The sequence below is a fragment of the Oncorhynchus nerka genome, linkage group LG27 (assembly GCF_034236695.1).
Source record: "Oncorhynchus nerka isolate Pitt River linkage group LG27, Oner_Uvic_2.0, whole genome shotgun sequence".
NCBI lineage: Eukaryota > Metazoa > Chordata > Actinopteri > Salmoniformes > Salmonidae > Oncorhynchus > Oncorhynchus nerka.
Genome location: NC_088422.1, coordinates 93465578 through 93488621, shown reverse-complemented (window position 1 = coordinate 93488621; position 23044 = coordinate 93465578). Strand labels below are relative to the sequence as shown.

General features: G+C 44.5%; 1 protein-coding gene across 9 annotated transcripts; it reads right to left on the bottom strand.

The window, feature by feature from the left end:
* Positions 1-1587: 1587 nt before the first annotated feature.
* On the bottom strand, positions 1588-22603 carry LOC115126389 (kinesin-like protein KIF23). 9 transcript variants are annotated; one of them, XM_065012342.1, is made up of 23 exons: positions 22499-22603; positions 19028-19094; positions 18773-18901; positions 18114-18219; positions 17868-18004; positions 17457-17575; positions 17059-17229; positions 14096-14208; positions 13894-14015; positions 13231-13333; positions 12863-12942; positions 12634-12753; positions 12066-12228; positions 11717-11878; positions 11170-11336; positions 10809-10982; positions 9623-9838; positions 8906-9181; positions 4243-4418; positions 2844-2932; positions 2448-2526; positions 2283-2335; positions 1588-2165 (listed from the first exon to the last, which is right to left on the bottom strand). In XM_065012342.1, exons 1-23 carry the CDS (start codon positions 22510-22512, stop codon positions 2041-2043), a joined length of 2961 nt encoding a protein of 986 aa, XP_064868414.1. In that variant the 5' UTR covers positions 22513-22603; the 3' UTR covers positions 1588-2040. The 9 variants fall into 9 exon arrangements, with proteins under 9 accessions (XP_064868414.1, XP_064868415.1, XP_064868418.1 ...); XM_065012343.1 differs by having other exon boundaries at positions 8906-9157; XM_065012346.1 differs by lacking the exon at positions 22499-22603 and adding an exon at positions 19652-19912.
* Between the last annotated feature and the right edge of the window lie 441 nt (positions 22604-23044).

Below are 23044 nucleotides of genomic sequence, written 5' to 3'. Positions count from 1 at the left end.
CATACTCACATGACCGTTTGTTGGCATGGAAACACATGTATACTAGTCATGTCCAATGTGTCTGGTAAGGATGCAGTCTGTGAGGAACTACTGGATCAAACCTTTGCGTCAACACCAACCAATCTACACTGTCCAGAACCACAGCTGTCCAGCCTGACCGTGGTTACCATGGCTACCATCAGACAACTCTCCAAGTCAGAATAACCTGTGGTCCCATATGGCCAGTCACAAAATAAGTGCCAGTATAAAAAGGACCGTTGTAAAATGTACCGTATCTGCTGCCACCCGCTGTTAGTAATGGTTATTACAGGAATTCCCTGTAAAGCGCTCCTCGGGGTGCCGCAAAGAGTAATGCGTTTGAGTCATTACATTATACGGCTAAAGTAAGTCATGCAACATTATATATGAAAGATACATGTATAAAATGTATCTTAAAATATGAATGGACATTAAAATGGGTTCTAATTGTGTGATTGAATTTGACCTTGTAGCTCCAATTATACACACACATCCAACATTATACACACATATCAGCTAGCCTACATGGAACGTCTGATGGGCCAGGTTTACAAATACTTCCTGAGGCTTAGTGAAATGACTCAGCATACAGAGAAGTGAAATCAGGCAACAACAACAAAACTGTCTGCCTTTCATCTCTCCAACATTCATACTGCACGCTGGATGGCAATTGTACACAAAACCAATCATTGCATATGTTCTTCCCACAAGAAAGATGCTTCAACCCATTGACAGTCCAAAAGCAGCCAGATATAGTAAATATGCCCAGGACCATTTGCAACATGCTGGTGGAATGGAACCTGACCAGGAGACTAGCAGAGCGTCTGCAGGGGCCCCACAAACTATACAGACTAGCAGAGCGTCTGCAGGGGCCCCACAAACTATACAGACTAGCAGAGCGTCTGCAGGGGCCCCACAAACTATACAGACTAGCAGAGCGTCTGCAGGGGCCCCACAAACTATAGACTAGCAGAGCGTCTGCAGGGGCCCCACAAACTATACAGACTAGCAGAGCGTCTGCAGGGGCCCCACAAACTATACAGACTAGCAGAGCGTCTGCAGGGGCCCCACAAACTATACAGACTTGCTAGTGAGCGCTTCTGTTTGGCATTTCTCATCAACGGTCAACAGACCGAAGAATGTCAAGCAAACAGTGCCAGCCACATAAAAATGTCAGTTTGTTAGCACAGCATACTGCGTGCTTAAAGCGCTCCATTCCATTTAAAAAAGGCTGGTGCCTGTGGCTGCCTGGCTGGGGCAAATATAAGTGGATGTGAACTACAAGGTCAGCAGTTATTCAGACAGGAGTCTGGCAGTGGTGCTGTTAAGATGGGGAAGGTTGGGTTAGGACATTAGGTGGAGTGTAACACTGTTTCCCCTAACATAACTTCTGACTTTAAAAAAAGAAGACCTTAATAAAATGCATTTGATAGATTGGTACTCATGTCGTCACACCAAATCTTTTTGGATGCCAACTGGTTTCAATTGATTATGTTTGGGGCCTGCAGCATCTACCTCCAAAGCAAGACCTGCCATTCACATGGTTATACAGTAATATAAACAAGGTGGTTAAAGATCATTCTCATTTCTTGATTTATTTTTTTTCCAGTTTTTAAATAGTACATTGCTTCAAAAATACATGTATTTGCAGTCAGAGACTGACCGGCAGGCTTTAGCAAAGTATACAATTGGGGTTGTTGCACTAGTAGCCTTCTACCATTGATTTTCTGCAGATTATGTGTGTGAATATAGGTCTATACAACAAGTACCTTGAAACTGAGAAGGAAAAAAAAGAAAAAGTTACATGTTGTCATCCAAATAGTCTTTGGGTGTGAAAAAACAGTGAAGGAAAGTTTCATAGGTGAAGGTGGTAAGCTATACAATGACACTCTATTCAATGTGATAAGAGAACAAGTTCCCTAAATCATCTAATACAAATCTAATTGAAAATGTCCCTTTTAAGCTACAGTCATGATTAAATACAACTCAGGTCTTGATCATCACTTGTCTAGAAAAACAGTTCTATAAAAAGCTTGACTTTAAAAAACAAGATGCATAGTTTAAAGTGATGGTAAGTTCACTAGTCCAATGCACAAGACAATTCCAGCATAGAAAAAGAGGATCTGTCCAGTTCCTACTTCCTGCGTCTGAAAGGGATGGAGAAAAGAAGTGTAATTTGTCATCAGCAGTTGATTAGTCAATACTATGAAAACATGCAATGTTGTCAGTCAAAATCCCTACTGGAATGTGATATAAATTCTCACTTCTGATAGCCATTCTGGAGACCAAGAGCTGAGCTTGTGCTTGCCACTGGTGCCTGTTGGGAGAAAACATTGTATACCTTTATGAGCAGGTATCATTACAAAATCTAATAGCGGTTTTACTCCAGCCGAGGTGAATGAGTGATGGACAGTAGTGGGACAGCTTACCCTGTTCTCTCTGTCGTTCCAGTCCATCTTGTTCCCATCATGTTGTCCTGGCCCGTCTCCCGATGACCTCCTCTTACGACTTCATGGAACACAAAATATTCACATCAGGACTCTGAATGACCTACACTAAAAACACACACAACTATTATTTCAAGAAGAGGAGACCGTGAGGTAACATGTCCTCATCTCAACAGAAGATGATTTCTGATAGGGTTGCAAAAGTTTTCCAGAAATACCACTTGGAATATTCCTGGAAATAAGCACAAAATACAGAATCATGCAAACAGAATTTCTGGAAACCTAGAAATGTTGGGAAAGTTACCAGAATTTTGCAACGCTACACACAATCTGTCAAAGTGTCTGCATAATAACTGATGGGTTGGCCAATGGGCATACCTTGAAACAGTTGGGCATTCCTGTCGAAGTGTTTCGATGTCTGTGAACTGCACGGCTTGTCCTCCACCTCTCGTTCTGAACACGTCTCCCTGAAGAGGTAGACAACTATCAGATTAAGAGATTCAAAGACTCAAAGTGAGGGATACAAATGCATTTTCCTCTACAGGTAAATCAGGTACAGTGCATTCGGTAAGTATTCAGACCTCAACTTTATCCACATTTTGTTAGCCTTATTCTAAAATGGATTTAAAAAAAAGTTTTAAACTACATCTATACACAATACCCCATAATGACAAAAAACAGTTTATTAAATTTTTAATAATTATTCAGACCCTTTGCTATGAGACTCAAAATTGAGCTCAGGTGCATCTTGTTTCCATTGATCATCCTTGAGAAGTTTCTAAAACTTGGAGTCCACCTGTAGTAAATTCAATTGATTGGACATGATTTGGAAAGGCGCACACACACCTGTGAAGTTTGGAACCACTAAGACTCCAAACTGAGCAATCGGGGGAGAAGAGCCTATGTCAAGGAGGTGACAAAGAACCTGATAGTCACTCTGAAAGAGCTCCAGAGTTCCTCTGAGGAGATGGGAGAACCTTCCAGAAGGACAACCACCTCTGCAGCACTCCACCAATCAGACCTTTATGGTAGAGTGGCCAGACGGAAGCCACTCCTAAGTAGAAGGCATAAGACAGCCCGCTTGGAGTTTGCCAAAAGGCACCTAAAGGACTCTGACCATGAGAAACAAGATTCTCTGCTCTTATGAAATCAAGATGGAACTATTTGGCCTGAATGCCAAGAGTCAGATATGGAGGAAACCTGGCACCCTCCCTACGGTGAAGCATGTTGGTGGCAGCATCATGTTGTGGGGATGTTTGTAGCGTCATACCCAAGAAGACGAGGGTGTAATCGCTTCCAAAAAGGTGCAAAGTACTGAGTAAAGGGTCTGAATACTTATGTAAAATGTATCCGTAAAAAAAAATTTTTTAAACATCTGCAGAAACCTGTTTTTGCTTTGTCATTATGGGGTATCGTGTCTAGATTGATGAGGGGAAAAAACAATTGAATCTATTTTTGAATAAGGTTGTAACGGAACAAAATGTGGAAAAAGTCAAGGGGTCTGAACACTTTCCGAATGCACTGTACATGGTTGTAGCAGTACAAATCTCTATTTCTGTTTGAAACATTATTACTACAACTCATTGCTCAGGTAGCAAGATCATTCAATAGTAGTCGGAAAGATTCAAACCAAGAAGGTGAAAAAGTCTCAAATATGAGACAGAAACAAAAAAGAGACACCAATTGAGGAAATAGATTTTTTTCTTCTTTTTTTACCTTGATCAGTTTGGTCTGAATCTCCCCATCGGAGGCAAGCTCCTGATGCGTGAGAACATACTTGTGGCATTTAGACAGAGCTTTCTCGCTGGCCGCTGACACTTTGATTGCATTGGGTATGATTGGCTGCATGACCGTGTCTAAATCCAAATTAGAGAGTGGTTTGTGATCTACCCATCGCTGCCCACCCGCTGAGTGTGAGCGTCTGTGGTGCGGGCCAATCGGTGTCCCCGTGGTCTGGTGGGTCCCATTTAAAACAGGGAGGAAAAGACAAAATCAGGGAATTATTGACAGTTGTGGTGTTAAGGGCCATCGGGTTAGTAGTAGCAGAGTCTATGGCGGACCGGCGGCAGGCGTTAGTGTGGGTAGAGTGGGCTGGCAGAACACAGGCATTAGAGTGGGCTGGCAGAACACAGGCGTTAGTGTGGGTAGAGTGGGCTGGCAGAACACAGGCATTAGTGTGGGTAGAGTGGGCTGGCAGAACACAGGCATTAGAGTGGGCTGGCAGAACACAGGCATTAGAGTGGGCTGGCAGAACACAGGCGTTAGTGTGGGTAGAGTGGGCTGGCAGAACACAGGCGTTAGTGTGGGTAAAGTGGGCTGGCAGAACATAAAGCCCATGGTTTATACACAGTATATAGTTTGAGGTGGTTTGGTTAACAGGTATAATTGGACAATCCTCTATGCTGTAGAGGTTCAAATAAAACAGATTTTTTTTCTAAAAACCCTTCCTGTAAGCTTGGCTAATAGAAGACCAATGACAAGTATACTGTAAGTCAATATACAGTGGCAAGTAGGTGAACCCTTTGGAATGACCTGGATTTCTGCATTAATTGGTTTTCAAATTGGACCTGATCTTCATCTAAGTCACAACAATAGACACTGTGCTTAAACTAATAACTATTGTTTTTTTTGTCTATATTGAATACATCATTTAAACATTCAGTGTAGTTTGGAAAAAGTATGTGAACCCCAAGGCTAATGACTTCTCCAAAAGCTAAATTGGAGTCAGCTAACCTGGAGTCCAATCAATGAGACGTTGGTTAGAGCCGAGTGTGCTATTCAGAAGCATTGCCTGATGTGAACCATGCCTCGAACAAAAGAGATTTCAGAAGACCTAAGATTAAGAATTGTTGACCTGCATAAATTTGGAAAGGGTTACAAAAGTATCTCTAAAAGCCTTGATGTTCATTAGTCCACGGTAAGACAAAATGTCTATAAATTGAGAAAATTCAGTACTGTTGCTACTCTCCCTAGGAGTGGCAGTCCTGCAAAGATGACTGCAAGAGGACAGAGCAGAATGCTCAATGTGGTTAAGAAGAATCCTAGTGTGTCAGCTAAAGACTTCCAGAGATCTCTGGAACATGCTAACATCTGACGAGTCCAAGAGAGTACCTGGATGTTCCACAGCGCTACTGGCAAAATATTCTGTGGACAGATGGAACTAAAGTTGTTTGGAAGGAACACACAACACTATGTGTGGAGAAAGAAATATGCACAGCAACATGAAAACCTCATCCCAACTGTAAAGTATGGTGGAGGGAGCCTCATGGTTTGGGGCTGCTTTGCTGCCTCAGGGCCTGGACAGCTTGCTATCAGACAGAACAATTAACTCAAGTTATTAAGACTTGTTGCAGGAGAATGTAAGGCTGTCTGTCCGCCAATTGAAGCTCAACAAAAGTTGGGTGATGCAACAGGACAACGACCCAAAACACAGAAGTAAATCAACAACAGAATGACTTCAACAGAAGAAAATACACCTTCTGGTGTGGCCCAGTCAGAGTCCAAACCTCAACCTGATTGAGATGCAGTGGTATGACCTCGAGAGCAGTTCACACCAGACATCACAAGAATATTTCTGATCTGAAACTGTTTTGTAAAGAGGAATGTTTCAAAATTCCTCCTGACCGTTGTGCAGGTCTGATCCACAACAACAGAAAACATTTGGTTGAGGTTATTGCTGTCAAAGGAGGGTCAACCTGTTATTAAAGGGTTCACATACTTTTCCCACCCTGCACTGTGAATGTTTACAGTGTGTTCAATGAAAAGTATAATTGTTTGTGTTAGTTTAAGCAGATATGATCAATTTATGCAGAAATCCAGGTATTTCACATACTTTCTCTTGCCACTGTATATACACATTAGCTGCCAACATTATGATTGAAACCAGGTTAGATATGAGTTTTACAGCAGCAATCTACAGCATTATGAATGGATTGTTTCATAAGAGTATTATCAGTACTTGGTAGTTGATTAGGATCCCCTCCCAGCTACTCTCCTGGGGTACACAAATAGTCTGAGGAGGTGTGTGAATATTGTATATGTGAAAGTGCTGAAAAATGTTACCTACTGTAGATAATACAGCCTGCACTAGGGGACATGGTAACATAACATGGGAGGATAATGGTGATGATAAATGTGATGAGAGGACACCCTGGTTATCAGTCCTGTGGTGGCCATTACAGACAACCAAACACACCAAGCAGCTATTGATGCAATTCTGCAGGGTGATTGTTTAAGGATCTACAAGCATAGCAGAACTAGCTACAGTACATCTACACACAGATTAAAGCCTACAGGACTACAAGCATAGCAGAACTAGCTACAGTACATCTACACACATACAAACACACAGATTAAAGCCTACAGGACTACAAGCATAGCAGAACTAGCTACAGTACATCTACACACATACAAACACACAGATTAAAGCCTACAGGACTACAAGCATAGCAGATCTAGCTACGGTACATCTACACACAGATTAAAGCCTACAGGACTACAAGCATAGCAGAACTAGCTACAGTACATCTACACACATACAAACACACAGATTAAAGCCTACAGGACTACAAGCATAGCAGAACTAGCTACGGTACATCTACACACATACAAACACAGATTAAAGCCTACAGGACTACAAGCATAGCTACAGAACTAAAGCCTACAGGACTACAAGCATTGCAGAACTAGCTACGGTACATCTACACACAGACTAAAGCCTACAGGACTACAAGCATAGCAGAACTAGCTACAGTACATCTACACACATACAAACACACAGATTAAAGCCTACAGGACTACAAGCATAGCAGAACTAAAGCAGATTAAAGCCTACAGGACTACAAGCATAGCAGAACTAGCTACAGGACTACAAGCATCTACACACATACAAACACACAGTACATCTACACACATACAAACACAGACAGATTAAAGCCTACAGGACTACAAGCATAGCAGAACTAGCTACCTACAGGACTACATCTACACACATACAAACACACAGATTAAAGCCTACAGGACTACAAGCATAGCAGAGAACTAGCTACGCATCTACACACATACAAACACACAGATAAAGCCTACAGGACTACAAGCATAGCAGAACTACATCTACACACATACAAACACACAGATTAAAGCCTACAGGACTACAAGCATAGCAGAACTAGCTACGGTACATCTACACACAGACTAAAGCCTACAGGACTACAAGCATTGCAGAACTAGCTACGGTACATCTACACACAGATTAAAGCCTACAGGACTACAAGCATAGCAGAACTAGCTACAGTACATCTACACACATACAAACACACAGATTAAAGCCTACAGGACTACAAGCATAGCAGAACTAGCTACAGTACATCTACACACATACAAACACACAGATTAAAGCCTACAGGACTACAAGCATAGCAGAACTAGCTACGGTACATCTACACACATACAAACACACAGATTAAAGCCTACAGGACTACAAGCATAGCAGAACTAGCTACGGTACATCTACACACAGATTAAAGCCTACAGGACTACAAGCATAGCAGAACTAGCTACGGTACATCTACACACATACAAACACAGACTAAAGCCTACAGGACTACAAGCATAGCAGAACTAGCTACGGTACATCTACACACAGACTAAAGCCTACAGGACTACAAGCATAGCAGAACTAGCTACGGTACATCTACACACATACAAACACACAGATTAAAGCCTACAGGACTACAAGCATAGCAGAACTAGCTACGGTACATCTACACACAGATTAAAGCCTAAAGCCTACAGGACTACAAGCATAGCAGAACTAGCTACGGTACATCTACACACAGATTAAAGCCTACAGGACTACAAGCATAGCAGAACTAGCTACGGTACATCTACACACAGATTAAAGCCTACAGGACTACAAGCATAGCAGAACTAGCTACGGTACATCTACACACAGATTAAAGCCTACAGGACTACAAGCATACACACAGATTAAAGCAGAGGACTACAAGCTAGCAGGTACATCACACATAGAACGCTACAGTACATCTAAACACAGACTAAAGCCTACAGGACTACAAGCATAGCAGATCTAACTACTGTGATGATACCAGGGTCGCAATTTTTTGTTTCCATGGCAAAAATTAAAACACGAAACAGACCAAACTCTGCTATATGGTAATATTGTGTTTTGTTTTCTTGCCATGACACTAAGGAGTATTGATACTGGTATCAGCCTGGTCCTAATAGCTAGCACATGTACAGTAGGTAAGTATACAAACCAAGCAGCTACAGTTCTATCCGGGTTTACAAGCACGGCAGATCCAGCTACTTAAAGTTCACTTCCTGATTTCCAAGACACAGATCAAGCCAAAAGCAGGACTATTGCTTCATCTTTGTCTGGGAAACCAGTCCCTTAGAGCGAAATTCTAACACACACTAACCCTTGAGCTTGACTCTAGGTCTAGCCCATGTGTGTGGCTGGGGCCCGGAGCCTCTGTCTCAGGGGCCCATCGCTGGCCTCTCCTGCGGCCCACACTGCTGCTTCCGTATGGGGTCGTTGTTCCGTACGCGCCGGGTGTCCCGGGGGGTTCCCTACCTATGGGGAACCTCTGCTCCCACTCAGAGATGACGGAGGCTACTGAGAGGCTACCAGAGGAGGAGGGTGGGAGGGGGTGGCACTGAGCTGTGCTGACCTGGGGGTGGTAGCAGGAGGGAGTCTGGGAGTATTATATGAAGGCTGTAGCATCTCCAACAGTGTAGATAACATTGTAACAAATAGAACCAACACGATGCCCTATTCTACATGACAGACAAATCATATCTGTTCTACAGTAAACAAGTTTCTATCTGAACACTGTAATGTCACAAATGTCAGCAGGGTGAAACAGAGGACAACACATGCAGGTGGCCAGTAACAGTGAGACAACAGAGTAATAGTACATGTTGTCTGATGACACAGCACCTGCTTAGTAGACAGACTCATACATCTTCAACCCACCATGCAACACAACAGTCCATCAACATTAGAATAGTTCCACAGTCAATATCCATTACAATAACGTCAAATCAATCATTTATAGATGGAGAGAGAATGACAGAGCGAGGGGGAGACGGAGAGATGCGAGAAAGAGAGGCAGTGACAGGGTGTAACAACTCACGGGCAGTGGCGAGCGAGATCTCTTCTCAGGGGCGCGAGGCTGGTCCTTCTCCCGGGAGTTCCTCTGGGGCTTGTCTGGGGGTGGTGGGGGACGCTGCTGCTCTGAGGTGGTGCTGTTGTTGCTCTCTGATACGATGGCCTTCAGCTGCTTCAGCTTCTCATCCTTCACCCACAGCTTGTTCTGCATCTCCAGCTGCTTGGCGTTCACACGACGCTCCTGAGGTCGCAAGAGGAAGACCAATGTTAACTAGTACACAACTTCAACTAAACGTAAGTAGAACTACAATAACCACCACACCTACCGTCAACTATGTTTATGACCCACAGTCTGGGGGGGGGTTAGTGACCCCCTCACAGTCTGGGGGTTAGTTAGCAGGTTAGTGACCCCCTCACCGTCTGGGGGTTAGTTAGCAGCTGAGGGACCCCTCACCGTCTGGGGGTTAGTTAGCAGCTGAGGGACCCCCCCACAGTCTGGGGTTAGTCAGTCTGGGGTTAGTTAGCAGCTGAGGGACCCCTTTACAGTCTGGGGTTAGTTAGCAGCTGAGGGACCCCTTACAGTCTGGGGTTAGTTAGCAGCTGAGGGACCCCTTTACAGTCTGGGGTTAGTTAGCAGCTGAGGGACCCCCAGTCTGGGGTTAGCAGCTGAGGTCTGGGGTTAGTTAGCAGCTGAGGGACACCCTCACAGTCTGGGGTTAATTAGCAGCTGAGGGACACCCTCACAGTCTGGGGTTAGTTAGCAGCTGAGGGACCCCCCACAGTCTGGGGTTAGTTAGCAGCTTAGTGACCCCTCACAGTCTGGGGTTAGTTAGCAGCTGAGGGACACCCTCACAGTCTGGGGTTAGTTAGCAGCTGAGTGACCCCCTTACAGTCTGGGCTTAGTTAGCAGCTGAGTGACCCCCTTACAGTCTGGGCTTAGTTAGCAGCTGAGTGACCCCCTTACAGTCTGGGCTTAGTTAGCAGCTGAGTGACCCCCTTACAGTCTGGGCTTAGTTAGCAGCTGAGTGACCCCCTTACAGTCTGGGCTTAGTTAGCAGCTGAGTGACCCCCTTACAGTCTGGGCTTAGTTAGCAGCTGAGGGACACCCTCACAGTCTGGGGTTAGTTAGCAGCTTAGTGACCAGATCTATTGAAAGAGTGGAGGGAGGGCTGAGTGAGTGGAAGGAGGGCTGAGGGTAACACTCCACTTACACACTCCTTCTCCCACTGGTGTTTGGTGTCAGACACCATGCCCTGCATGCGTGCCTCCATGCGCTTCCTCTCCGACAGCTCCCGCTGCAGCCTCTGCTCACGGCTCTCCAGCTCCTGCTGCAGCGACCGCTTGTCCCCCTCATAGATATTGGTGGTCTTCTGAAGAATGTCAATCTGAGAGGGGTGGGCATAAGGCAATAATGGTATGTAAAAAGTTCAGGATCATTTTGAAATGAGTTCAATTAGGATGTACGAATGTATGGGTTTCAGTGATATAAAAATGTAGCTGAGGAGAGGCAGGGGGGGAGGAGAGAACAAGGCAGGGGGAGGGGAGAAGAGAGATGGAGGACTGAGACTTCACCTTGTATTCCAGCATTTTGGATTTCTTCTCCAGCCGATCCATCTCATTCTTCTGGTTGAACATGATCTTGTCCTTCTCCCCTAGTTTACCCCGCTGTTCATGGATAAAGTTCTCCTTGGCCATCAGATGGCCATCAAACTCCTGGAGCATCGATTTCAGTGTGTTGGCTGTTGGTAAAGGGGGGAAAAGGAATGAATCCATTGGTACAAATTTAACTTGAATCTTGTCCACTAAACGTAGACAATATGTTTACACTAACTAAACATTTACATATAGCAAAACATGCCCCAAGAAAAGCCAGATAAACATCAAAAGACAATGCTGAATTTAAATAGAGGACGTCTATGACATTTCAAACGATAGGAGACTAAATGTGCAGCTCTAAAGCCCGTAGTATTTTATTAGGATCCCCTTCAGACGTTGCTGAAGCAGAACATGACATAATACAGAACATTAACAGACAACTACAGTACATACATGTCAAATAAATACAGGTCCTGTACTGACAAAATACCCTTAATTAGGTCTATAGTGGCCTGGTCCGTACCAGTTTTGGTGTACTGCTCAGTGATCATCTGGCGGATGCGGTGCCTCCTCTCCAGCACCTCTATGAGGCGGGGCAGGATCTGCTCATCGGTGGGGTCCACCAACTCACAGGCAGGCAGGGCCGGCAGGCTGTCCAGGAGCTGGTTCAGCACCGAGCCATCCTCTGGAAGATCAGTGAAGAACAGATTAACTTGACTTAACATTAGTGCTGGCGGAGGTGGTGGTCACATTGGACGGTTCTAACATGACCCATGTACAATCAGATGCTTTAAATGAGATGTGAAAGCCCTCCTGCTTTGTAGCTAGCTAGATATATCTCTCTCTCTGTGTGATTATGTGTGTGTACATACCGGTGTTGTTGGATCCCCCAGGGCGCTCCTCCTGGCGTCGTGACAACTCGTCTCTGAAGGCCTGGTTCCGGTGTCTCCGCCCCGCCGCCAGGCTGCAAATGGGCCTGTCCACCGGCCGCGCCACCTCAACCTCCTGGGTCAACTCCGCAAAGCGCATGACCAACTGAAGGAACACACACACGGTTACATCTGGTTGATATTTCCATTTCTTGGGGCTGTTATTGGGATCTAACTCAGATCAGTTACCATGGTTTCTTGGGGCTGTTATTGGGATCTAACTCAGATCAGTTACCATGGTTTCTTGGGGCTGTTATTGGGATCTAACTCAGATCAGTTACCATGGTTTCTTGGGGCTGTTATTGGGATCTAACTCAGATCAGTTACCATGGTTTCTTGGGGCTGTTATTGGGATCTAACTCAGATCAGTTACCATGGTTTCTTGGGGCTGTTATTGGGATCTAACTCAGATCAGTTACCATGGTTTCTTGGGGCTGTTATTGGGATCTAACTCAGATCAGTTACCATGGTTTCTTAGGACTGTTATTGGGATCTAACTCAGATTAGTTACCATGGTTTCTTCATAGTCGTCAGCTTTAGGGTTGACACACACAACCATGCGGACTTTCCCTTCACCGTCAAAATAGTTCTTGAACAGATGAGTGACTTTAGAGTCTCTGTAAGGAACCATCTGAAACAAACACACAGTATCATTGTGTTACTTTATGACATATCAGTGCTCGACTCATCTGGTCTACAGTTTTATCAAGTACACAAGAGATTCATTCAAAATGACCAACCCGGTTTGTTCCACACATCTGGTTCTCTCGGAGGACTTCTATACAGGTGCGTAAGGTCATCAGGGACTGGTTGATGTTGCCTGGGGAAAGAGTGGAGATGCCAGGTAAAGATTGGTGCATGTTGTGAAGTCAGTAGGTCAGTACTAGTCTGGGTACCAGTCTGTTTAGCCATGATTCCACTCCTGTCATGCTAAACATGTGGCATATGACACAGAGCACAAACAGACTGGTCCCCAGGCTAGGTCAGTGATGCTGTTAGACAAACAGAATGTGAGCTAAACAGACTGGTCCCCAGGCTAGGTCAGTGATGCTGTTAGACAAACAGAAAAGTAAAGGATTTTTCTATGGGTCCTACGTTGTCAGCTCACCTGCTTCCCGGAGGCGGCTGCCCTCTGCTTTAGTCCTGCTGGTGCGTTCACTCCCTGCCAGGTCCACCAGACACAGCTGGCTAACAGTCACCTGGTTCTTGTCCTGTAACACAGCCAGGCTATCAGAGGCTAGGCTATCAGAGGCTAGGCTATCAGAGGCTAGGCTATCAGAGGCTAGGCCATCAGAGCTAGCACTGGTTGAAGTCCATGTGGTCCAGTGATAGCTGTTAGCATGCCTGCTCTGCATTGGGTCTTCTAGTGAAACATACATAAGCTAACACAGCGTCTACTAGTGACGGAGCAACAGATATATATTGTGCTAGTTCACATAGTAATTAAAGGATGTTTGTGTTTGTTATCTTAAGGTTAGGTCAAGTCAGGGATGGAGTGTACACCAAAGCCACTGAGCCCAGGCTAGTACTGGTCACACCAGGCTGGTAGAACATTTTCCCAACTAGCCTCCAGGTTAGAGACATTTTGTATTTTCAGATATCGCATGGCACAGATATTAAACCCAGGCTACTAAATAAATGTGGTGTACTAGCCTGGCTGGCCAGTGCCCAAAATCCTTGTTCCCTCCCTGGGTCAAGGTAGTGGATTTTGTCTTCACTTCTATATGAAGAACTGTATCGGCGAGATATAAAGATGCAAGGTTCAAGTCACCTGCAGAATGTGGTCTCCATCTGCGTCCAGCGGAGCTTGTGCCAGTTTGACAATGAACACACTGTGAGAGCGACTGGACTCGCGGTTCAGCTGAGTATCAGCAATCCTCCTTTTCTTTTGGCCTGGACAGAAGTAAATACTGACTAATACAGAGGGAAGAAAAGAGTTTTCCTTCAAAAGAAATGACTAAAATCCCACTCACCCCGCCAAAACACTTCGAAGGCTTCCACTGTGGACTTCACCTCGACCTCTGTGCATCCCGACACATACATGTTGTGGTTCTGGTCCTCACGTAAAATCTTTGATTGAGGCGGTCTGCAACCGTAGAGAGCAACAATACGGTTAACCACCACACAGCCTACAACAAATAAACTAGACTATAACCACAAGCAAAAAGTCAACATGACAATGTTAAAACAACGGTTATGACTGTTCAAAACAGTCAAGGGGAAAAGACATGCATTATGTCAAGCTTCCCAGCAGCAGCACAGATCTGTTTCCCAGCCGCAGCACAGATCAGTTTCCCCAACGCCATTCAGGGACGTGTGAACACCAACCTCATGATAATCAGCAGGTTAAAAACACTACCTCTACAAAGGCAACCAGAGACAGAGGGACAAAAGCAATACGACATGTTGAAATGTATACACTATATAATAACACCACATACCATACGCATTATATGCAGGGTTCTAGATTGGGAGGGGATGATGGTACCATACGCATTATATGCAGGGTTCTAGATTGGGAGGGGATGATGGTACCATACGCATTATATGCAGGGTTCTAGATTGGGAGGGGATGATGGTACCATACGCATTATATGCAGGGTTCTAGATTGGGAGGGGATGATGGTACCATACGCATTACATGCAGGGTTCTAGATTGGGAGGGGATGATGGTACCATACGCATTATATGCAGGGTTCTAGATTGGGAGGGGATGATGGTACCATTTGACCATTACAGGGTTCATTGGGAGGGGATGATGGACCAGGGTTCTAGATTGGGAGGGGATGATGGTACCATACGCATTATATGCAGGGTTCTATTATGATGGACAGGGTTCTAGATTGGGAGGATGATGGTACCATGATGGGGTTCTAGATTGGGAGGGGATGATGGACCATACGCATTATATGCAGGGTTCTAGATTGGGAGGGGATGATGGTACCATACGCATTATATGCAGGGTTCTAGATTGGGAGATGGTACCATACGATGATGGACCATACGCATTATATGCAGGGTTCTAGATTGGGAGGGGATGATGGTACCATACGCATTATATGCAGGGTTCTAGATTGGGAGGGGATGATGGACCATACGTATTATATGCAGGGTTCTAGATTGGGAGGGGATGATGGTACCATACGTATTACATGCAGGGTTCTAGATTGGGAGGGGATGATGGTACCATACGCATTATATGCAGGGTTCTAGATTGGGAGGGGATGATGGTACCATACGCATTATATGCAGGGTTCTAGATTGGGAGGGGATGATGGACCATACGTATTATATGCAGGGTTCTAGATTATATGCAGGGTTCTAGATTGGGAGGGGATGATGGTACCATACGCATTATATGCAGGGTTCTAGATTGGGAGGGGATGATGGTACCATGGTATTATATGCAGGGTTCTAGATTGGGAGGGGATGATGGACAGGGTTCTAGATTGGGAGGGGATGATGGTACCATACGTATTATATGCAGGGTTCTAGATTGGGAGGGGATGATGGTACCATACGTATTACATGCAGGGTTCTAGATTGGGAGGGGATGATGGTACCATACGTATTACATGCAGGGTTCTAGATTGGGAGGGGATGATGGTACCATACGTATTACATGCAGGGTTCTAGATTGGGAGGGGATGATGGTACCATACGCATTACATGCAGGGTCCCTACATTGGGAGGGGATGATGGTACCATACGCATTATATGCAGGGTTCTAGATTGGGAGGGGATGATGGACCATACGTATTATATGCAGGGTTCTAGATTGGGAGGGGATGATGGTACCATACGCATTATATGCAGGGTCCCTACATTGGGAGGGGATGATGGTACCATACGTATTATATGCAGGGTTCTAGATTGGGAGGGGATGATGGTACCATACGCATTACATGCAGGGTTCTAGATTGGGAGGGGATGATGGTACCATACGCATTACATGCAGGGTCCCTACATTGGGAGGGGATGATGGTACCATACGCATTACATGCAGGGTCCCTACATTGGGAGGGGATGATGGTACCATACGCATTACATGCAGGGTCCCTACATTGGGAGGGGATGATGGTACCATACGTATTATATGCAGGGTTCTAGATTGGGAGGGGATGATGGTACCATACGTATTACATGCAGGGTCCCTACATTGGGAGGGGATGATGGTACCATACGTATTATATGCAGGGTTCTAGATTGGGAGGGGATGATGGTACCATACGCATTACATGCAGGGTCCCTACATTGGGAGGGGATGATGGTACCATACATATTATATGCAGGGTCCCTACATTGGGAGGGGATGATGGTACCATACGTATTACATGCAGGGTCCCTACATTGGGAGGGGATGTAGTGGAGGGATGATGGTACCATACACATTACATGCAGGGTCCCTACATTGGGAGGGGATGATGGTACCATACACATTACATGCAGGGTCCCTACATTGGGAGGGGATGATGGTACCATACACATTACATGCAGGGTCCCTACATTGGGAGGGGATGTAGTGGAGGGATGATGGCTAGATAATTCTGCCATGTTTTTCTACTTTTAAACTGTATACACTTAGCCTGGGACCAGATATATGAAACTGTTTCAAAGGTGAAACAAAGCTAGTTGATCAGTGTGGTCCCAGGCTAGTTTCACACTGACCACGTACATCAACTCAGGGTTCTGTAGAGGTGTGCCTCCACCAGGTCGCCTAACAAACACAAAACATTTCACATCTCCAACCTACAATACATCTTACATTGAGTGGTGCATTCTGAACACTAAAATTAACTGTAGAAGATACAAATGACAGGAAAGACGTGGGGTAGGACCACTCTGGCAGAATGATTTACTGCTCTCCCTTTACATATCTTTTTCATTCAATTACACAAAAATACAGAACTACTGGTAACACAAAGCCTGGACTTACTTGGGTCGTATGGGGTCTATTGGCGTGTCTTCCAGCAGATCGTAGATGTAGTTATTGTATATTTCTATGTAGGATACAAAGACACTGTAGCAGCTGTCCTCGTCAACTCCCTCACATTTGCAAGCCTCCTCTGGACTGATCATGTCTGCGAACTCTGGGTCAGGTTTTTGCCTGAAGGACAGAACCAACACAAAACCTCAGTCTCAAACCAGCATCAATAATCAAGAAAGTGCCATTTCCAGTATAATTTCAACAGGTTGTCTTGATGTCATCCAAATAGTCTCTGAAACACTAAAATCAATGCACGAAAGATGTCAATAACCTAGCATCTATTCACATTGGAGGGTGATCACAAATGTGTGCAGGAAACATATTTGGCTTATAAAACCCATGCATACTTTGAGGACGGTGTTTTGGGCACGGTGGACTGTTGATTTGATTCTCTCTTCTGTCTCTCCAGAAGAGCGTCCACCTGACCTTGGATCTCCATGCCATTCTTGTCGTCTGTCCTAAACACCTGCAAGATTGAACATTTGAAAGCTAGACGTATAGGGATTAGCGCTCAATTTAACATTTGGAGAACCTGAAATTCAAATAGTAAAATAATATTGGCTTTTTTGCACATATTTGCTGTTGAATAAAAAGACCAACTCAAAGTGAAGTCTCTCACAAGCACTTGATTGGCTAGTGTACCAACACATTCAGTTCAATGTATACATCTCTGATGAAAATACAAGGACAAAAGCATACATTGATGGTCTGTAGGAACAGAGTTGACACCCAGAGATATGACAGAAAATAAGTCTTACAAATCTCTTGGCCTGTAATGGACCGATGCTGTTGAATAGCATGTCCAGAGAGCGGGGGAGGAGACCACCTTCTCCAGGAGAGCCTGTCATGGTAAACGTCTTTCCACTGCCTGTGACGCCATAAGTGAAAAGCAATCCTATGGACAGCAAAGAAAAACAAAAATCACCGCTCAACACCCTGTCGAAACCGAATACTTTAAAAACGTATGCATTATTACAAATAAATGAGCAGTTTCGCTCACTTACCATTCTTGCAGTGAATGAGGTCATCCACAAGTGGTTTGGCAACATCCTCAAACAACTCTATTTGGGAGGTTTGAATTCCAAACACTTTTTTGAAGGAGTACTGAGTCTGTGAAAGAAAGCACGTTCATGATGAGATGACGTCATAGAGAGAGACGGTCTGTGAAAGCAAACACCATTATGAGATGACATCATAGAGACGGCCTATGAAAGAACACGTTCATTATGAGATGACATCATAGAGAGACGGCCTATGAAAGAACACGTTCATTATGAGATGACATCATAGAGACGGCCTATGAAAGAACACGTTCATTATGAGATGACGTCAGAGAGAGACGGCCTATGAAAGAACACGTTCATTATGAGATGACATCATAGAGAGACGGCCTATGAAAGAACACGTTCATTATGAGATGACGTCAGAGAGAGACGGCCTATGAAAGAACACGTTCATTATGAGATGACATCATAGAGAGACGGTCTATGAAAGAACACGTTCATTATGAGATGACATCATAGAGAGACGGCCTATGAAAGAACACGTTCATTATGAGATGACATCATAGAGAGACGGCCTATGAAAGAACACGTTCATTATGAGATGACACAGGAAGATGCATCATAGAGAGAGAGATGTAATGTCTGTGTTACACCTGTACCTCTTTGTATTCCCCATTGCGGTTGGCTTTGATGCCATCAGGAGCATGCAGCTGAATGGTGGTGCTGCTGATCATTTCAATACAACACTCCTCATCTGTAGCTCCTAAAGGGCGGATACGGCAGTACACCTGCACACAGCAAATCACCATACTGTAAGACGTGTCATTCATTAGCTACGTATACATTATTTAGTCATTATCAACTTGCCTTTAGTAACTATTAATTGAAGTGACAGCTGACAGTGACCAACTTACACCAACTGGGTCTTTTTGTGTGTGGGATGTTTTCTTCAGGGGTGGCCTCCGTGGAGTTTTGCCCTTTCTGTGAAATTAATGAGGGGCATTTAGAGGTTGAGTAGCTACAGTACATTTACACATCGATGGACTTGGAGAAAGTGGCTGAAAAAAACAACACTGCAACAAGACATGGCTAGCATAACTAACACAGTTAGCTACAAATCCAGAAGACAGCAGATCCGACCCGCTTGCTTACAGCTGCACTAGGGACAGACAGGGTTCCTGTGTAGATGAACATTTCAGTTAGTGCTAAACACAGCTGCTAGAATCCTGACTAGAACCAAAAAACGTGATATTACTCCAGTGACTCTCTACACTGGCGACCTGTTAAGGCTAGGGCTGATTAAGGTTTTACTGCTAACCTACAAAGCAGTACATGGGCTTGCTCCTACCTATCTTTCCGATTTGGTCCTGCCACACAGTCACAAGACGCAGGCCTCCCTACTGTCCCTAGAACATCTAAGCAAACAGCTGGAGGCAGGGCTTTCTCCTATAGAGATCCATTTTTATGGAATGGTCTACCTATTCATTGTGAGAGACACAGACTCCGTCTCAACCTTTAAGTGGTTATTGAAGACCCACCTCTTCAATAGGTCCTATGACTGAGTGTAGTCTGGCCCAGGAGCGAATGTGAACAGAAAAGCACTGGAGCAACGAATCGCACTTGCTGTCTCCGTCTGGCCGGTTCCCCTCTCGGTTCCCCTCTCTCCACGGTGATTCTCTGCATCAAACCTTAGTGGTGTGGGGGCTGTGCCTTGTCAAAGTGGGAGGGGTTATATCCTGCCTGTTTGGCCGAGCCCGTGGGTATCGTCGGACGGGGCCACAGTGTCTCCCGACCCCTCCGGTCTCAGCCTCCCATATTTATGCTGCAATAGTTTGTGTCGGGGAGCTAGGGTCAGTCTGTTATATCTGGAGTATCTATCCTGTCTGAATTTAAGTGTGCTCTCTCTAATCCTCTCTCGGAGGACCTGAGCCCTAGGACCATGCCTCAGGACTACCTGGCCTGATGACTCCTTGCTGTCAGAGACCTGGCCAGGTGGTGCCAGAATAACAACCTATCCCTCAACGTAACCAAGACTAAGGAGATTATTGTAGACTACAGGAAAAGGAGGACCAAGCACGTCCCCATTCTCATCGATGGGGCTGTAGTGGAGCAGGTTGAGAGCTTCATGTTCCTTGGTGTCGACATCAACAAACTAGAATGGTCCAAACACACCAAGACAGTCGTGAAGAGGGCACGACAAAGCCTATTACCCATCAGGAAACTAAAAAGATTTGGCATGGGTCCTGAGATCCTCAAAAAGGTTCTACAGCTGCAACATTGAGAGCATCCTGACTGGTTGCATCACTGCCTGGTACGGCAAATGCTCGGCATCTGACCGCAAGGCACTACAGAGGGTAGTGTGTATGGCCCAGTACATCACTGGGGCTAAGCTGCCTGCCATCCAGGACCTCTACACCAGGCTGTCTGAGGAAGGCACTAAGAATTGTCAAAGACCCCAGCCATAGACTGTTCTCTAGGACAAAAAGGCTTCTCAACAGTTTTTACCCCCAAGCCATAAGACTCCTGAACAGGTAATCAAATGGCTACCCGGACTATTTGCATTGTTTGCCCCCAACCCCTCTTTTTACGCTGCTGCTACTCTGTTTATCATATATGCATAGTCACGTTAACTATACATTCATGTACATTCTACCTCAATTGGGACGACCAACCAGTGCTCCCGCACATTAGCTAACCGGGCTATCTGCATTGTGTCCCGCCACCCACCAACCTCTCTTTTACATACTGCTACTCTCTGTTCATCATATATGCATAGTCACTTTAACCATATCTACATAATACCTCAATTAGCCTGACCAACTGGTGTCTGTATGTAGCCTCGCTACTGTATATAGCCTCGCTACTGCATATAGCCTGTCATTTTACTGTTGTTTTATTTCTTTACTTACCTATTGTTCAATACATTTTTTTGCACTATTGGTTAGAGCCTCTAAGTAAGCATTTCACTGTAAGGTCTACACCGGTTGTATTCTGCGCACGTGACAAATAAACGTTGATTTGTCCCCAGTCCACCTGGTCATGCTGCTGCTCCCAGACCTGCTGTTATCAAATCTCTAGAGACAGCAGGAGCAGTACAGATTATTGTATATATATTGTTTTAAGCCTTTAACCAGGTAGGCCGGTTGAGAACAAGTTTACAACTGCGACCTGGCTGCAGTTGTAAAGCAGTGCGACAAAAAACAGAGTTACACATGGAATAAACAAACGTACAGCCAACAACACAATAGAAAAGTCTATATACAGTGTGTGGAAATGAGATAAGATTAGGGAGGGAAGACAATAAATAGGCCCTAGTGACAAAGTAATTACAATTTAGAAATTAAACACTGGAGTGATAGATACTCTGAATGATCAGCTATGAAAAGCCAACGGACATTTACTCCTGAGGTGCTGACCTGTTGCAGCCTCTACAACCACTGTGATTATTATTATTTGACCCGGATGGTCATTTATGAACATTTGAACATCTTGGCCACGTTCTGTTATAATCTCCACCAGGTACAGCCGGTTCCCTCTCTAGGTTTCTTTATTAGGTTTTGGCCTTTCTAGGGAGTTTTTCCTAGCCACTGCTTCTACATCTGCATTGCTTGCTGTTTGGGGTTTTAGGCTGGTTTCTGTACAGCACTTTGTGACATAATCTGATGTAAAAAGGGGCTTTATAAATACATTTGATTGATTGACCATAGAGTCAGTGCCAGATGTTTCTCGGAAAACTGTCCATTTCGTTTTCATGCTAGGTAGCAGAAGCCACAGCAGTCATTTTGGACTGGCAGTGTCAGCCAATCAACTCCTTTTCTTGTTCAACTTGACATGCCATAATGGCCGATGTGGCTACTACTAGCTAGCATTAGGACAGATGGCAGTTTACTTAAAACTAACCGTTGTTCAATCTTATCGGTGTAACTATTGGGATAATGGGACAATTCGGAGTACAAGGTATTTCTTCATTCATGCATTGAGGTACCTTTCCGATATATCTTGCAGTTTCCTAGTGCATTAAGCTATACAGTTAGCCTGTCAGACCCTAGTGCAGCTGTAAGCAAGCGGGTCGGATCTGCTGGCTACAAAATCAGCCCACCCTTCAGAAAAGTATACATGTTCAAGTCAACCTCGCAAACTGGCGTCTCAATTTATTGTGTTGGCTAACGTCTATGCATTATGTTGGAGTAGCTTGCTAAACTGGCGAACATTACATTCGACATGATCCTTAGATATCACGCCATTGTGGCTAGTTAGTTATCAATGCAGGTTATCTGCCGGTTTAGTTAGCTAGAAGGCTAAAATGCTAACTGCTGGCTATCTTGTTCGCTATCGTTATTAAACTCATTACGAATGAAAACGTTACACAATAGTATTGTACTTACGCAGGTCTTTGCATTTTTAATGTTGCCTTTGTTTATCTTTCCCCTTAAGTTCGATGAGCTTCTTCAGTTTTTGAAAATTCCCTCTCATGTGACGTCACGTAAGTGTTGGTGGTTTTGCGCCAATAAAAACGCAGACAGCTTAATCATTATGCGAAGGAAGCCCCGCCCCCACATTGTCGCCCCAAAGTACCTTCTTATCTGCCCTGACCGAACATATAGGATCCGCTGAGTGTGTGCTGCACACTTCTCCATTATATGTTGGGAATAAAACTAACCATATCTTCAATAATCATTCAATAAAAAACAATGTGTACAATGTCTTTTTCAAGAATATTGTGCTTATGATAAAATCCAGTGATTTTTATTTATTTATTTTATTTCACCTTTATTTAACCAGGTAAGCAAGTTGAGAACAAGTTCTCATTTACAATTGCGACCTGGCCAAGATAAAGCAAAGCAGTTCGACACATACAACGACACAGAGTTACACATGGAGTAAAACAAACATACAGTCAATAATACAGTAAAAAAAACAAGTCTATATAC

What these genes read in the sequence shown, in the direction of transcription:
- LOC115126389 (XM_065012342.1), bottom strand. An exon ending in ACCAGTGGGAGAAGGAGTGT is followed by an intron (nt 9,839 to 10,808) that starts GTAAGTGGAGTG and finishes TTGCGACCTCAG; the next exon opens with GAGCGTCGTGTGAACGCCAA. An exon ending in GCTCTGTCTAAATGCCACAA is followed by an intron (nt 2,933 to 4,242) that starts GTATGTTCTCAC and finishes CTACCTCTTCAG; the next exon opens with GGAGACGTGTTCAGAACGAG.